Consider the following 17380-nt stretch of genomic DNA (forward strand, 5'->3'; position numbering starts at 1 on the left):
TCCAAGTTTTAAAACGGATCGATTAAATTTGGTTTTGGGCTCGAATTTACGTCTAGGAATACTTTTAAAAATGCTTTGGAATATTTTAAGGAGTTTGGTAAGCTTTGGGTCAAATTTTAGAGGTCTAGGGTTGAAACGATAATTTTGGGTTTCCAGGGGCAAAATGGTCATTTTGCACCCGGGGTGAGATTTTGGTCCTGGCAGCGCCCTGAGCACAAATCATGATATTTTTAAATGTTCATGCATCACGTTTATGATTTTTTAAGCTATTATAATAATTATGGTGCATGCTTGGTTTAAAGGAATTAAGAGAGAAAAGTGAGAAAGTGAAGAACACTCTGTCTCCGCCGCGCCGCGTGGTTATTTCGTTTGTTTTCTGTCAAAACAAACCAAGGCATGTTTATATCTTCTTTCACTCTTCAATCAAGCCATATAGATATTTTTAAATATCGCTAGTACATGATTTTATTGCAAGAAGATCGAAATTGTTCATATTTAATTATGTTAGTTAATTATATGACGTGCAAATATTCATTTTGAGATTTATGCGATATTGCTTGTGGTCACTTTACTATTATGCTTAAGTCCCGTCGCCAGTTACCGGCCCGGTCTCCAGTTACCGGTCAGTTCAGTTGTTTCACCCAGTATACTGTGGCAGTAGTCTGATCAGACATACATAATTAAGTCCGGTCGCCAGTTACCGGCCCGGTCGCCAGTTACCGGTCAGTTCAGTTGTTTCACCCAGTATACTGTGGCAGTAGTCTGATCAGACATACATTATTAAGTCCGGTCGCCAGTTACCGGCCCGGTCGCCAGTTACCGGTCAGTTCAGGGACCACTTGCGTAGACCATAATCTCACCAGAAAATTATTACAAGTTATTTCATTACAGGGCTCCAAGGAGCAAACATTTTCACTATGATATTTTCAGTTCAGTTATGCACGTACTATAATTACCATTGAAAGGATATTTTACGTTACACCTCATTACAGGAAATTTTTCACTTGCATGCGACTTTATTAATTATTTACTTGTTATTTACGATATATGCATGCTGAGTCTTTAGACTCACTAGACTTGATTGTTGTAGGTACTGATGATGTCGGGACCGAGGGCGGGGATCAGTGAGCCAGCTCGAGTCAGCAGTAGTGGGACCCGAGGACCTCACTTTTCAGCATTTATTATTGTTATCGCTCAAACATTTTTATCTACCGTTGGATAAAATTTTTACAGTTATTTTTACAACATTAATTTCTTCCGCTGCTATTTTTAAACATGATACGTTATTCAACAGTTTATTTTATGAACTGGATATTTTATTTAGTTTAAAAAGAAAATTTTTAATTTTTCCGTAAATTTTCAAATACGGATTTCTAGGCCTTTACAGCCTCCTAGCCTATCTTAGGACTCCTAGCCAACTAGGACACCTCCAGCTGAGCCACCACCGAGCCCACCTGACCCTAACCTTCCCTGGACCACGCCCAGACTCGACCCAGACCAGCCCTAGCCCCGGAGTCCACGCACAAGCCTCCTGGATCAGAAACACAGCATGCACGCACAAGGCCCCCCCTCACGCTCTCATATTCAAGCTTGGCCCTGCATGCACCAAACCATCCCAACCCTTATCTCGACCCTGGACCACCTTCTCTAGACCCTAAAGGACCTAGCTTAACCCAGCCCAGCCCCCTGGCCGAGCCCCTCCTCCCTGCCAAACCTTCTGAAACCTGCGCAAGTTTCCTTTGGGCTCTCGGATGGCTAGGACTCCTCCCCAGCCTCTTACCCCGAGTCCTAGTGTAGTGCCCAAATTCAGTACACGTATAAACCATGTATTTATTTAATTATTAAAGCATTTATTTAATTTTTTAAAATGAGTCTCAGTGGTTCATGATTTATTTAAATGCATTATTCTAAATTATTTACGTTTATGTGATGCACGTTAAAATGTATTTTTCGAGTTTCATGTTTCAGTCGATTATTCGATGCGGGATCGAGGAACAGAGACCGGTAACGATGTTGGCAAATATTTTTACGTGGTATTTTATTTTAAATTACGATTGAGGCATTTTAAATGACTTATAAGTTTTAGTATTTTAAAGTCTAATTTATTTATTTAGTGATTGAAGGGTTTAAAATTTTTAAAGTTTGAAACATGTGTATTTTATTTCAAATGTAGGAATGCTAGTAATTTAGTGGAGAATGAGTATTTTAATTATCATGAAAATTGCTTATTATTTATTTAATTAAGCTAATTAGCCCCTAATTACACCTAATTAATCACACACACACGTTACACACACTCACACACACTTACATGTTTTTACACACACTATTAGCACACACATGTCATTCTATCTTCTTTCAATTCCTTTAGAGCAAAATACTAGGGTTCCTAGAGCACCAAGTGCAGCCGCCCCTCTCCCCTATATTTTCCAGCAAATTTCGTTGATTTTCTTCAAAGAAAATCGAGCCACCATCGTCCCGGATAAACCTTCGCTCCGTCCCCGCGTCGGTATCGTCGTTTCGGTATTTTTAAATATGAAAAAGCATGTATATTCTTTCGTTTATGCATTGATCTTGTTATATTATGCGTTGTGTTGTTATTTATGCGTAAAAATACATGTGTGATGTGTGGAAGTTTGAGCAATGATGTTTGGATCAAGTTTGAAAGGGTTTTTGGATCACAAATCACATTTTTGCTGTCATTTTAAAAACTGTGATTTTTTGATCGAGTTTCTGGAAAAACTTTCAACATATAAAACGTAGTACTCTTTGGTACCTTCGATTTGATATAAAATTCATAATTTTTGGAAGAGAAACGAGTGAGTTATGGTTGTTTTTGTGTGACTGCTCAAACATGCGATCTTATGAAAACATCATGTTTTGAAGTTTTTGAGTTGCAGGCTTCGTTGGGCACCGCCGGGCTTGTGCTACTGCATTTAGATATGTTATGGGATGAGTTTAGATGTTATTTGGTCGTTCATTTGGGTCGGGATTGGCTTGGGATATAATAGAAGTCGTGGGAAGCGAAACGATGTCGGATTACGGGTTATTGTTGTATTGAAGTTGCTTGTCAATTCTTGGAGATGTTTGGGGTGTTTTTACGGGTTTGAATCAATGTAATAGCATCTTAGGATGAGTCTCTAGGTGTTGGTTCATGGTCCTTAGGCTTGGATTGAGAGAATGAAGGAATAAGATAGCGAATTTTCGTGAATGTCCAAGTCCAGAGGCTACCCGGACCCCTTCCAGGACCCCGACACGGAGTCCGTGTCCTTTTTCTTTCAAAAATACGAATTTCCAGAGCCTACCCGGACCCCTACACGGGGTCCGTGTACCTCTTTTAAAAAAAAAAATTTTTTTTTAAAATTTTTAAAATATGAAGATAAAGTATAGGAAGTGTTTTGTGGTTATGAATATAAAATATAGGATTTGTTTTGGGGTTCTATTTCATGGTTCAGTATGATGATTAAACGAGGTCAAGTCCCGAGTGATTTAGAATGTCATAAGCTATTTATTTACTTCGGTGGTGAGCACAAGTACCTACGTCTAAGTTATGAAAGATAAGTGTTTGAACTCATGTTAGTATGCAGCAGTGGCCCCAATCGAAGTCCAACGAATCCCACAACGCCAAGTAAGTATGTTTGACGTGCAAGAAAATATTTTAAGTTTTTGAGGTATGTTATATGTCTTGTGACCAAATTATGTTTAGGATTGGAAAGCGTTAAACTATGACCGGGGACCAACCCGCCCGTTAAATTATGAACGGGTTTAGATCGAGATTGGAAAGTGTTAAATTATGAACGTGGACCAATCAGCTCGTTAAATTATGAACGGGAATATCATGTATGTGGCAGTGGATACGTCCCTGTCATCCAAGTACTGTGGTTTAGTCTGATCAGGCGATTATGTTATGGGTCCTTTGCTTTGAAACATGCCTCTACGAAAAATGATGAGATTATGTATGTTCAAGTACGTTCTAGTATGCAGCATGTTTAAGAAAAGTTTTCACGTTATGGCACGTCTATGTTGTGTAAGCATGTTCCAGTTCATTTCAAGTTCAAGTATGTATGTCCTATTTTGAAGTTGCATGTGGTTTTATTACGTATTATTTGTTACTACCAGTTTATGCGTGTTGAGTCTTTAGACTCACTAGACTTGATCGATGTAGGCGAGGATGTTTATGAGGAGGCTGGAGGTGGGGACCAAGGAGCAGGCTTGGACTGAGCGGGAGGTAAATCCGAGGACCGCCATGTTTTAAGTTTTATGAAAACATTTATTTCTTATGTCAAACTTTAAATTTCAAATCTTTTGTTGCAACAACTTGAGAGACGTACAGTTTTACTTCTTTTATCGAATTTTGAATGTTCACTTTTTATTTAAGAAAATTTTAAATTTTTCCGCAAATTTTAAGTAGTAAAAGTACGGTACGTTACACCTAGCGTGGCTAGGATTCTTCCCTTGACTCAACCACGTCCCTAGCCAAGCCCTGGTGCCAACCAAAGCCAAGTCAAGCCACCAAACCTTTCCAACCAAGGCCCTACACTCACGTGACAGTACCCGATGGTTTCCAGCTTTGTGTTTCTTGTATTGTGCAGTGTTATGGTTGCTTCTAATGACTCTAAAACTTGTGTAAAACCTGTCCCATAACTTCCTAAGACATGGCAGCTCCTTCTTAACATAATAAACATGTTTTTGAATCAATTAAAAAGCTTTCAAATTCATGATGAAGCACAAAAACGAAAATAAGAAAAGTTCATCTTGTTTTTCCATGCAATACATATTTAAACCAATACTATAGTGTGATGGATGAGAAAAAGAAGAAATATGAAGTGCCTTTGCGTTTTAAACGCACGAAAAACCGTTGACGACGAAGAACGGAGAAAACCTTGGCTAGTTTCTACCTTGAACCTTCGAAAATTCCTACAACTTGTGATGTGTGTGTGCCGTGGGGTCTGAGGGTTGTGGGGAGAGTTTCAGAATTTGTGAAGTGTGTGGCCGTGTGGGTTGATGCTAGGTGTAGGGTTTTTTTTGTGCTTTAATATAATATAAATAGCTAATTAATTTGGTAATTAGGCCTAGGCCTATTTAGCCATTAAATTGAGCCCATTAGTCTAATTAAGATTTAAATAAAATATTAACAAACTTTTTTTTTTAAAATAAATTTGTGAATTTATTAGTCGAGTTGCCAAAAAGTTTGTATTTTAGTTAAAAAAACCAACACCGATAAAATTTACGTCCCGGCGTATAAAATCACCTCAAAACCCCTTATTTTCAAAAAAAATATGAAAAACCATCAACCATATTTTAAATAATTAAAAATAGTTATTTAATAAAAAATCTTTTACGTTTTTCAGCCCTCGTTCTCCGTTCCTCGATCGCAACTTGAAATTCTTTAAAAATACTATTTTATGCATGATGATAATAAAAATCATATTTAACATGTAAGCATGTATGCCACATAATCAAGTGGCAATTAAAATCAGTTAATTACACATTTTCCATTATTTCCTAGATTCGCATGCAATTGGATTACGTCGTCTTAATTTTGGACCTTACAATATTCATCACTTATAAAAATCAGGCACGTACGTAAATTTTCTTAAAATCAAGCATGCAACGTATTTTTCGTATTTCCATAAAAATTCATGTTCATGATAACATATATGAAACATCTACTGTTTAAAATGCTAATAATTTTTTTATTTTTTGAAAGCTAATACTCGAAAATCATATCTAATTACATGCATGTGGTACCGCTTAAATTTTACATTTAATAAAATATTATCCATCAGCAAACAGGTAAAAATACTGCAGTTTTAAAAAGAGACAAATCGTCGAACCCCAACCTACGTTTTAAAATAATGCAGATATGAAACAAGTAAAAATGCTCACAACCAACAACATGTCAAAACATAGCGTATAAAATATTCTCGAAACGTCTGCTATTCTTATTGCTTTAAAAGTATTAGAAATTTTTTTTCCTTAAGGAATCGGCCGAAGACTCACTTATGATAAAAATATTTTTATAAAATATTTTGCACTATTTTAAACAATAAATCAACCAACTAGTATTTGAAAATTAAAGAAAATATCTCGAAGCATAAGATCGTCAAATGTTTACCAAACCTAAAAAGCAATAAATGTGAAAAGTATCATCCTCTCAAAAACCACTCATAAGCATAAATAAATAGTCTTAAAAATCTTTAACGTGAATCATAAACGTAAATCATAGGTGCGAAAAAGTAGAAGCGCTGGTCTTCGGGTTATGTACACCTTCAGTCCAGTCAGGTCAACCATCAAGACCTCCATCAAACTCACCTACATCCATCACACCTAGTGAGTCTAAAGACTCAACACACCATAATCTTTATAACAAATAATACGTATAAAAACAAAAGCAACAGTGAAAATACTTTTACGTAAAAATAACATTTTCATGACATGCATAACATAAACCTCAACTTTTTTCCTTTCCTCATTCATAATATGTATCCTTTCATCATGATCATAAACATTTTTCCTTTTTATTGAATTCAGATCATTAATTGTGACTTTCCTCATCCTCAAAAAGTCGATGGATCCATCTACATGTAACCAGAGTACTGGACGGCGGGGACTTCAGCGACAATCTCTCGTCAACTGAGCCTTGGCCTATCCTCATCGAATGGAAATACGATCATCGGGCTCCTTCTAGGGTCATTTCCCATAAATGGGCTCCCTCTGGGACCTTTTATCTCACGATATCCCCATTCTTATCCTCATATCCTCAATAGTCACAATTACTTCACTTCTTTCAACCTTTTACATTTTCATCACTTTAAAAAAATCATGCATTTAATATCATTTTTTTTAAAAAAAACAAGCATGCAACCTATCTTTTTTAACTTTATCGTTCATCATAAATTCCATAAACCTTTAAAATAAACATTTTAATATATAAAAATCCTTAAACATTCCAAATAATCATAATAGCATATAAAACAGCATTTAGAGCACTGCCATGACGTTTACTAATTTTCGGGTGTAAAATTATCGTTTTACCCCTAGACGTAAAATTTCACGTTTTTGGCTTTTTCTTAATTTCCTTGCCTCTAACATGTCTCAAACAATTATTTAAGTATAAATTAATTTTCTCATAATTTTATTTAGCTTAAATAATATACTTTTTAATTAATATTTAATTATTCATTTTTACGGTGTTTTAATCTCGAATAATTTCAAACTTTAAAATAAAATTTCTAAATTTAAAACTTAGACTTTTAATAATTATTTGGCCCTCGTGAACCATGACTCGACTCCCGTGAGCCATGTTTCAATTATTTTTCTCAAAGAAAAATCATAAACCTTCGGTTCTAGCAATCACCGAGCCATGTTGGTTTTTCATCAAGCCAAGCCCGAGCCACCCCAAGCCAGCCCCTTCCTAACCCTTCTATGTACCCTACTGGACCCTAAGAACCAAAGGAACCAGCCCCTAAGTTAAGAACCGAAGCTCTCCACCCTGCACCAGCATGACCGAGACTCCCCAAGTGCAAGGACTCTACGGTTTTGGTGCCTAGGACTCTAGCCGTCGACTTAGCCCTCGAACCAGACCCACGTGCACTCACTTAGGACCCTAAGGACTTCCTCTAGCCCAGACCGTGACCCCAGACCGAGCCCCTCAACCCATGCGTGCTGCTGCACCAAAGGCGAGCAACACTACCTTCCTCGGGTGGGAGTCCTAGTAAGCTAGGACTCCTTCCCCATCCCTTGACTCGAGCTAGGACTCCTACCTTGACCCCTCACATGACTCTAGCCTCCCATGGTCCCAGCCGTGCCCAGCCGTGCCTCCGAAAGAACTCAACCCGAGCCCTCCCTTTGTGCACAGCCGCGGATGGTTCCAGTTTACTTCCTTCATGTTTCAGCGTGTGTGGTGTGTGTTTAGGACCCTTAACCGTGTAAAACTAGATCCTTATTGATGTCCTAGGATGGCAGCCTCTTTGTGCAACAATATATCATGTTTTGGGACAAAAATCCATGAGTTTATCACATGTGTATGAAATAATACGAAAATATTCACAAGGATGTCATGCTTTTTATACAATTGTAATTTCAAAGTTATTGTGTGTGTCTGTCGTGTACTTTGCAGATGGGGGAGGGTTTGGAGAAAATCAGATTGTGGGCGTGTAGTATGTAGGGTTTGGGGTGGGGTTTTTTAGTTTTAAATACTTAATTAATCACTAACAAGGCTTAGGCCTATTAAACATACAAATTAGGCCCACTAATGCTTAATTAAAATATTAAAAATATTTATGTTTAATAAAGTTTGTGAATTTATTAGCCGGATTTCCAAAACGTTTAAATTTTTGTTGAAAAACAACACCGATAAAATTTACGTCTCGGCGTATAAAATCACCTCAAAACCCCTTATTTTCAAAGATATGAAAAAGCATCAATCGTATTTTAAATAATTAAAAACAATTATTTAATAAAAACATTTTACATTATTCAGCCCTCGGTCTCCGTTCCTCGATCGCAACTTGAATAATCCTTAAAAATACAGTTTTATGCATAATGACAATAAAATCCTATTTAACATATAATCATGCATGTCACATAATCAATTAAGCAATTAAAATAAATTAATTAACCATTATTCATTTTTCCTAGATTTATGCAGTTGAATTACGTCGTCTTAATTTTTGATCTTACAATTCTTGTCCTCTTTTTACTCAAAACGTGCTGTGTGGAAGAAAATAAGGTCCTCGGGTTCGCGTGCGCACATCCAACTCTGCCTACTTAGGCTTGGGCACCTCCAACCTCCTCATCAGCAAACTCACCTGCAACATTCACACCTAGTGAGTCTAAAGACTCAACACATCAGTAATGTTAATTGCAAATACATATACATAACATGCAACAGTGAAAATTACAGTACTAAAAATACATCTCATGAACTTGAAAAGAAACAAGAATCTAAACATTTCAAATCATGGCATAGCGTGTCAAAAACATCTCATCATATCATCATATACTTATACATTTATTTTAATTGAATTCAATTCATTAGTTGTGACTTTCGTATCAGCTCTAATCATATCAGCGCTATCGTATATAGATCCATCTACATATAACCGTGGTACTCGGAGGCGGGGACATCAACGACAGTATTACCAATCCACTAAGCCTTGGCCATACAGCTCATATTATACATATATCGTCAGTCACAACCAATTCTCATCCTTCAAAAACATCATTATTTTCATGACTTATCAAAATCATGCATATACGTAATTTTTCTTAAAATCAAGAATGCAACATATTTTTCATAATTTCATAAAAAGTCATACGGGGTAAATAAACATTTAAAAACGTGTAAAACCGTGTTTAGGGCGCTGCCAGGACTAATAAATGACCCGGGTGCAAAATGACCATTTTTCCCATGGAAACCCAAAATGATAGTTTTACTCATGGACCTCTAAATTTCGACCCGAAGCTTATCAAACTCCTTAAAATTGATAAACATAAAAATTGTACATTAATTAAATGTTTTATAATATAAATTTATAGTTTTTGTTTTATTAAATGTTTAAATATTATATGTTTTATAATAAATTGTATAAAATATAAGTTGTTGTGTAATTATAAGTTTTTACTATTTTTTACAGGTTCGATAAAACAAGAATAAACTTGGCGTTGCAAATGGGATTAAGATGATTCTTGGACCTGTAGAAAGTTGATTATAATATCTACAATATTGTTGACAAGCATGAGATAAAAATCCTCTCACAATTGGGATCAAATAAAGCAACAAATAAAGTTACCAAAGGAGTGGCAGTTTTACCATGCTCTAGTATTTTGACCATATCTCTCAAATTACTTGGTCAAATGGTTTGGAAAAAATACCACAACTAGAAAACTCAATTATCCACATGTTTCTTTTTATGAGAAGAAGCAAATTCGGAGAAGAAGATTTTCAAAAGTGATGTGTAATATAATATAATATCTTGGAACACCAATGAAGACTTATGTGTAAAAAAATAATATTTTATTTGTGGTTGTCTCCCCAAATTTGGCTATAAATAGGGGTGCATTGTAATGTATTGAGATATCCCTCATTCTATGAACAAACCTTTGAGTTCATAATATTTCTCTCTATATTTTTCCTTTATTTCTTCATTTAAATACAATTAGCATGTTAATTTCATATTCAAAGTTTTACACTTTGAATAATGAATAGCTAACTTCCTAAAGTTGAGATGATAAGGTGAAACTCTTGGCATGATAATAAGGTTATTAAAAGGTAAGAATCTATGTTTTATATTATTTAATCATTATTTATTGTTTATGTTATATTTATTTCTTTAAGCATTTTTATACCCTACTTATAAGTGGGAGTTTTGATTTATTGTTGCTATATGTTACACTAAATTCTTGGAACCATTTAAATGTTAGTTTGGTATTACCAACCATTTAAAGTGGATGCCTTGATTTATTATATATAAATATATTATAATATTAAATTCTTGGAACCATTTAAATGTTAGTTTGGTTTTACCAACCATTTAACTTGGATTCCTTGATTTATTATATATGAATATATCATAGTATTAATTTATTGGTACCATTTAAATGTTTGTTTGGTTTTACCAACCATTTAAAGTGGGAACCTTGATTTAGTGTTTACAAATATATATAGCACAATAAATACTTGACCACATTTATAAGTTTTGGTATATATTATATACTTATAAGATAATAATTTATAACATAATATAAATATGATTATTTAATATATTGGAACCATTTTATTAAGTGGATTTCAATATTGTTCGTTAATGTTAACTTTATTAAAATACCAAGAGTGGATCCTTTAATCTCAACTACTTAAATTAAAATTTGAACAATTAAAATTTACCCATTAAAGATTCAAACAATTAAAATTAAAAAGAAACAAAAACAAAAACAAAACAAAAAGACATTGTAGTGGACTTGTAATTACCTTAGCTTCCCTGTGGATACGATATCGGACTCACCGAATTATACTACTTGTGGACAACCTGCTCTTGGGAGTGCAACAATCAAAGTGACAACAAGTTTTTGGCGCCGTTGCCGGGGAAGTATAATTTAATTTCAAGTCTATTTAATTTTGTTTATAGTTTATTTTTCTTTATTTGAATTTTTATTGCTTTTGTGTGTTTTTATTCTTTTGCATTTGCATTTGCATGAGCATTATTTGGTCACGTACACTTAGTGGTCGACTCATTCGAAATAACCCTTTATTTTCACAAAACATGGCGGAAGAACCCATCCAAGAAAATGAAGATGAAATTCAATCTCAACATGATCATGATAGACGAAGAACACTTAGAGATCACATGAATCCTACACGTACTAGTGCACCTTCATGTCTAGTTTTTCCCCCTGATGCATCTCATTTCAATTTTAAGCCTGGTATTATCCAACTTTTACCCAACTTTCATGGCTTAGATTCTGAAAATCCATACATGCATTTACGAGAGTTTGAAGAAGTGTGCAACACATATAATGATCTAAATTGTAGCATGAACACCATTCGACTTAAGCTTTTTCCTTTTTCTTTAAAAGATAAAGCTAAAACTTGGCTACAAAATCTTAGATCGGGATCCATTCGAACTTGGGATGAATTGCAACAACAATTTTTGAAAAAGTTTTTTCCATCTCATAGAACAAATTCTTTCAAAAGGCAAATCATCACTTTCACTCAAAAACAAGGAGAAACTTTTTATCAGTGTTGGGATAGATATAAAGAATTGCTTAATCTTTGTCCACATCATGGTTTTGAAATTTGGAGAGTTGTTTCTCAATTTTATGAAGGCTTAACACCTAAAGATAGGCAAATGGTTGAATTTATGTGTAATGGAACATTTGAAGATAAAGATCCAAATGAGGCAATTGAGTATCTCGATTCATTAGCTGAAAATGCTCAAAATTGGGACACTATAGGTACAATCGAACCATCAAACAAGATTCAATCTCCTACATCTGGTGGAGGTATGTACACTCTCAAAGATGAACATGATCTTCAAGCTAGATTTACCTCTTTGGCAAGAAAAGTTGAGGCACTTGAATTGAAAAAGAATGGTCAATTAAAATCTGTTCAAGAAATTGCATGTCACATCTGTGATACAAGTGATCATTCTACAAAAGATTGTCCCACTTTGCCTTCTTTTAAAGAATGTCTCCATGAACAAGCCAATGTTTTAAACAATCTCAAAAGGCCAAATTTTGAACCATTTTCTCAAAGTTACAATCCAGGTTGGCGAAATCATCCAAATTTTAGTTGGAGGAATGATAATGCTGCACAATTTTCACAACCACATTTCCAAAATCAACAAAATTTTCAAAATTATGCACCTTATGTTCCTCCACCTAAAAGGAATTTGGAAGATATATTGAATTCTTTCATTGCAAAGCAAGAGTCTATCAATACTCAAACTGCTCAAACCATGACAGATTTGAAAGATACTCTTGCTAAATTTGCATCTGCACTTAATGTTCATGAAAAAGGTAAATTTCCTTCACAACCTCTGCCTAATCCCAAGGATCATCATTCACAAACTGGAACTTCTGGAACTCAACCGATGGATCAGGTAAAATCTGTTATTACCCTTCGAAGTGGTAAGGTTGTGGAAAAATCCATTCTTGAACCTTGTGAAGATGATGATAAATCAACTCCAAAGGGTAAGGAAGTGGAACCCATAACTTGCGAAGAGGAGGTTCAACAGACAGTGTCACCACCATTCCCTCATGCATTGAAAAATACAAAAAAATCAAATTTGAATTCTGATATATATGATATTTTTAAACAAGTAAAAGTTAATATTCCTTTATTAGATGCAATAAAACAGGTACCATCATATGCCAAATTTTTGAAAGACTTGTGCACTGTGAAAAGAAAATTGAATGTGAAAAAGAAAGCATTTTTAGCCGAACAAGTAAGTGCAATCATTCAAAATAATAATGCTTTGAAATACAAAGACCCTGGTTGTCCTACTATTTCTTGTATTATTGGAGAACGAAAGATTAAAAAAGCCTTGCTTGACCTTGGAGCTAGTGTGAATTTACTTCCATATTCAGTTTATCAAGAACTCAATCTAGGCGAGTTAAAACCTACTTCGGTAACACTTTTACTTGCTGATAGATCTGTTAAAGTGCCAAGAGGTATGGTAGAAGACGTGTTGGTCCAAGTTGATAACTTTGTATATCCTGTCGATTTCATAGTTTTAGATACACAACCTATCGAAGCTTGTAATGCAATTCCTGTAATTTTAGGTCGTCCATTTTTAGCAACTTCTAATGCTCTTATAAATTGCAGGAATGGAATAATGAAGTTGTCATTTGGTAACATGACCTTGGAGCTTAATGTGTTTAATCTTTGTAAGCAACCACATGACAAAGGAGATGAAAGTGAAGATGAAAATCTTATTGAAACTCTTGTGGAAGAAAACATTCAAGAAGGGAGTACTCGTGATCAATTAGATATTTGTTCAATTGAAACTGTTAAAGAAAATATTGAAATTGATCTTGATGATTTTATCAGGTATCACTCGTTACCAGGATCAGAGAAAGAATTTGATGCAAAATATGAGAACAAAGACGAACCACCCATATTGGAGTTAAAACCCTTGCCAGAAGAATTGAAGTATGCATTTCTTGGAGAAGATGAAACATATCCGGTGGTAATTTCTTCCAAACTAGCAAGTGATGAAGAAGGTAAATTAGTTGATATGCTTAAAAGACATAAAAATGCAATTGGTTGGACACTAAAAGATCTCAAGGGCATTAATCCACTAATTTGCACTCACAAAATTCACTTAGAAGAAAATGCAAAAACATCTCAACAACCACAAAGGAGATTAAATCCACACATGAAAGATGTTGTGAAAACTGAAGTTCTCAAACTACTTGATGTTGGGATTATCTACCCTATTTCTGATAGTAAGTGGGTAAGCCCAACACAAGTAGTTCCGAAAAAATCTGGCATCATAGTGATAAAAAATGAAAAAGGTGAATTGTTAACAAGTCGAGTCCCATCTAGTTGGCGGATGTGTATTGATTATAGAAAATTAAATGACGCCACTAGAAAAGATCATTTTCCATTACCATTTTTGGATCAAATTTTAGAAAGAGTAGCAGGTCATCCATACTACTGTTTTCTTGATGGATATTCAGGTTATTATCAAATTCCCATTGCACTCGAAGATCAAGATAAAACTACATTCACATGTCCTTTTGGAACATTTGCATTTAGAAGGATGCCATTTGGATTATGCAATGCCCCAGCAACATTTCAAAGATGTATGCTAAGCATTTTTTGCGACATGGTTGAAAATTGTTTGGAAATTTTCATGGATGATTTAACTGTCTTTGGGAATACATTTGATAATTGTCTTGAAAATTTGGAAAAAGTTTTAAAAAGATGCGAGGAAAAAGGTCTTATTTTAAATTGGGAAAAATGTCATTACATGATTACTTCTGGAATTGTTTTGGGACATGTCGTGTCATCTCATGGAATTGAAGTTGATAAAGCAAAAGTTGATGTCATTGCCAATTTACCCCCTCCAAAAACCATTAAAGAAATTCGCTCATTTTTGGGACATGCTGGATTTTATAGGAGGTTTATAAAGGACTTTAGTTTAATCTCTAAACCCATTTGTAACCTCTTAACAAAAGACACTGCATTTGAGTGGACTCAAGAATGTCAAAATGCTTTTGATAAAATCATTCGACATTTAACATCAGCTCCTATCATGCAACCTCCTGATTGGTCTTTACCATTTGAAATCATGTGCGATGCGAGTGATTATGCAGTCGGTGCAGTATTGGGTCAAAGAAGAAACGGTAAGCCTTATGTGATATATTATGCAAGTAGAACTTTAAACAATGCTCAAATGAATTACTCCACAACTGAAAAAGAACTACTTGCTGTAATATTTGCATTAGATAAATTTCGTTCTTATTTGATTGGATCAACAACTATCGTGTTTACTGATCATTCTGCTATTAGATATTTGTTGACCAAACAGGATGCAAAGCCACGACTGATACGATGGATTTTGTTGCTCCAAGAATTTGACATTGTGATCAAAGATAAAAAAGGAACCGAGAATGTCGTAGCCGATCATTTATCGAGACTAGTAACAGGATCATCTTGTGAAATGACACCAATTAACGATAATTTTCCTGATGAACATCTATTTTCAGTTACTACTACACCTTGGTTTGCTAACATAGTAAATTTTCTTGTGACAGGAAAAATGCCACCGCAATGGAGTTCTCAAGATAAAAGAAAATTTTTGAATGAGGTAAAAAACTTTTATTGGGATGATCCGTATCTGTTCAAGTATTGTCCGGATCAAATTTTTCGACGTTGCATACCCGACAATGAGGTAAGTAGTGTCATTAAATTTTGTCATTCAGAAGCATGCGGAGGACATTTTTCTTCAAAGAAAACAGCTGCAAAAATCTTGCAGTGTGGATTTTATTGGCCCACTTTGTTTAAAGACACCCACGAAATCTGCAAGATCTGTGAAAATTGTCAAAAATTGGGTGCGATTTCAAAAAGAAACATGATGCCTTTGAATCCTATTATTGAAATTGAAATCTTTGATTGTTGGGGAATAGATTTTATGGGACCTTTTCCACCGTCGTTTGGATACTTGTATATTTTAGTTGCAGTTGATTATGTTTCCAAATGGATAGAGGCAATTCCATGTCGAACAAATGATCATAAAATCGTCATCAAATTTTTAAAAGAAAATATTTTTAGTAGATTTGGAATTCCTCGAGCCATGATAAGTGATGGGGGAACTCACTTTGTTAATAAACCATTTGCTTCATTAATGAAAAAATATGGTATTACTCACAAAGTAACTACTCCTTATCATCCTCAAACAAATGGACAAGTTGAATTAGCTAATAGGGAGATAAAGCAAATTTTGGAAAAAACTGTTAACTCAAATAGAAAAGATTGGTCTCTGCGACTTAATGATGCACTTTGGGCATATCGAACAGCTTTTAAAACATCACTGAATATGTCTCCCTATAGGTTGGTTTACGGAAAACATTGTCATTTGCCTGTGGAATTGGAACATAAAGCTTATTGGGCGATCAAAACTTTAAATTCAAGCATGGATGATGCCAACAAATTGCGTAAATTGCAACTTAATGAACTTGATGAACTCATAAATGACGCGTATGAGAATTCAAGGATTTATAAAGCAAAAATCAAATCATTTCCTGATAAAACAATTCTTAAAAAATCTTTTGAGATTGGTAAAAAAGTTTTGCTTTATAATTCTCGACTTCACATATTCCCAGGAAAATTATGATCAAGATGGACAGGCCCATATGTTGTAAAGCATTTGTATACTTATGGAGCTGTGGACATTGAAAATCCTAAATATGGTGATGTTTTTAAAGTAAATGGACAAAGGCTTAAACCATTTTTGGAAAATGAAATCTTTCAAGAAGAGTTTATTTCCCTTTCTGATCCTTGATTTTTTTTGTGTTGCATTTAATTTTGTTTGTTTTTATTTCAGGTTTCCTTAATCTTTTCATTTTCCCGATTAAATGGCGGATAACTGTACTCCGTTACTCTCATAGTCGGTTTAATCAGTTTCCCATAATTGCTGATACAAAAATAAAAAAAATCATTTCTTTTATTTTCAAAATGGATGAAATTTTCTCAAAAATTTGTAAATATTTTTCCCTCTGTTTCAGAAAATTTTCTAAGAAAAATTTATGCAGGAAGGTGTGAAATATTAAGATTGCTAATGCAAAAAGGAATTCCGGAATATATTCGTCTTGTAATAGAAGCTAAGGTCCAATTAGGAGGAGAAGTTCCACAATCATTGCTCATTCGGTATTTGTCTGGATTAGGAAAAAGCACTTATGCGAAAAAACGAAGGGCCAAAAGTTTAGGGGTTTGTCATAAGTGTGCAAGATGGACTTGTGACAAACGATGGAGATCTTTGGGATGTGTTTCCAATAACCGAGAAGATAAAATTGGTTTCATTAAGAATGGGCTGAGTAAGAAGTCTTTAGATAACATCTTATTGACTCTTGAGACGCATTCTAGTGGACATGTGCATATTGAACTTCTCCGTTTATGGAAACAATTCCAAGATGAGCGTCATAGTCTTGGGAATCCGACTAAAAAAGACCATGTTTGCCAATTTATAAGAAAATTGGATGGGAAGCATATCCTCGACTCATAGAAGGCGTTGAAGCCGTTTCTGGACGTAAAACCAGAGGAAAATTGTGAGCCACAATCACACTACTGTTTACATGCATGTGTGTCATTATTGTTTTTACTGTTTATTCTGTTTACAACTGTGACCCATAGTTTTGTCCTGATAACATA

The 17380-nt window shown here is 34.7% G+C and overlaps 1 protein-coding gene and 1 long non-coding RNA gene across 2 annotated transcripts in view; both read left to right on the forward strand.

Annotated features, from left to right (window-relative positions):
* Nucleotides 1–17380, forward strand: part of LOC140986019 (uncharacterized) — a 39926-nt gene that overhangs the window by 9072 nt on the left and 13474 nt on the right. The gene's annotated exons all lie outside the window — the stretch shown is intronic.
* Nucleotides 1980–16566, forward strand: LOC140986531 (uncharacterized). The gene is made up of 5 exons (XM_073454820.1): nt 1980–2004; nt 12190–13728; nt 15268–15403; nt 16016–16210; nt 16557–16566. The coding sequence occupies exons 1-5, from the start codon at nt 1980–1982 to the stop codon at nt 16564–16566; spliced, it is 1905 nt and encodes a 634-aa protein (XP_073310921.1).

The sequence above is a fragment of the Primulina huaijiensis genome, chromosome 10 (genome assembly GCF_012295235.1).
Source record: "Primulina huaijiensis isolate GDHJ02 chromosome 10, ASM1229523v2, whole genome shotgun sequence".
Lineage (NCBI taxonomy): Eukaryota > Viridiplantae > Streptophyta > Magnoliopsida > Lamiales > Gesneriaceae > Primulina > Primulina huaijiensis.

Bases quoted from the DNA above. Each gene is read 5' to 3' on its own strand.
- LOC140986531 (XM_073454820.1), top strand. From the start codon at position 1,980: ATGCGGGATCGAGGAACAGAGACCG. The intron at 2,005-12,189 runs GTAACGATGTTG...CTTCTTTTAAAG, and splicing joins GGATCGAGGAACAGAGACCG to AATGTCTCCATGAACAAGCC. The intron at 15,404-16,015 runs GGTAAGTAGTGT...TGATGCACTTTG, and splicing joins CGTTGCATACCCGACAATGA to GGCATATCGAACAGCTTTTA.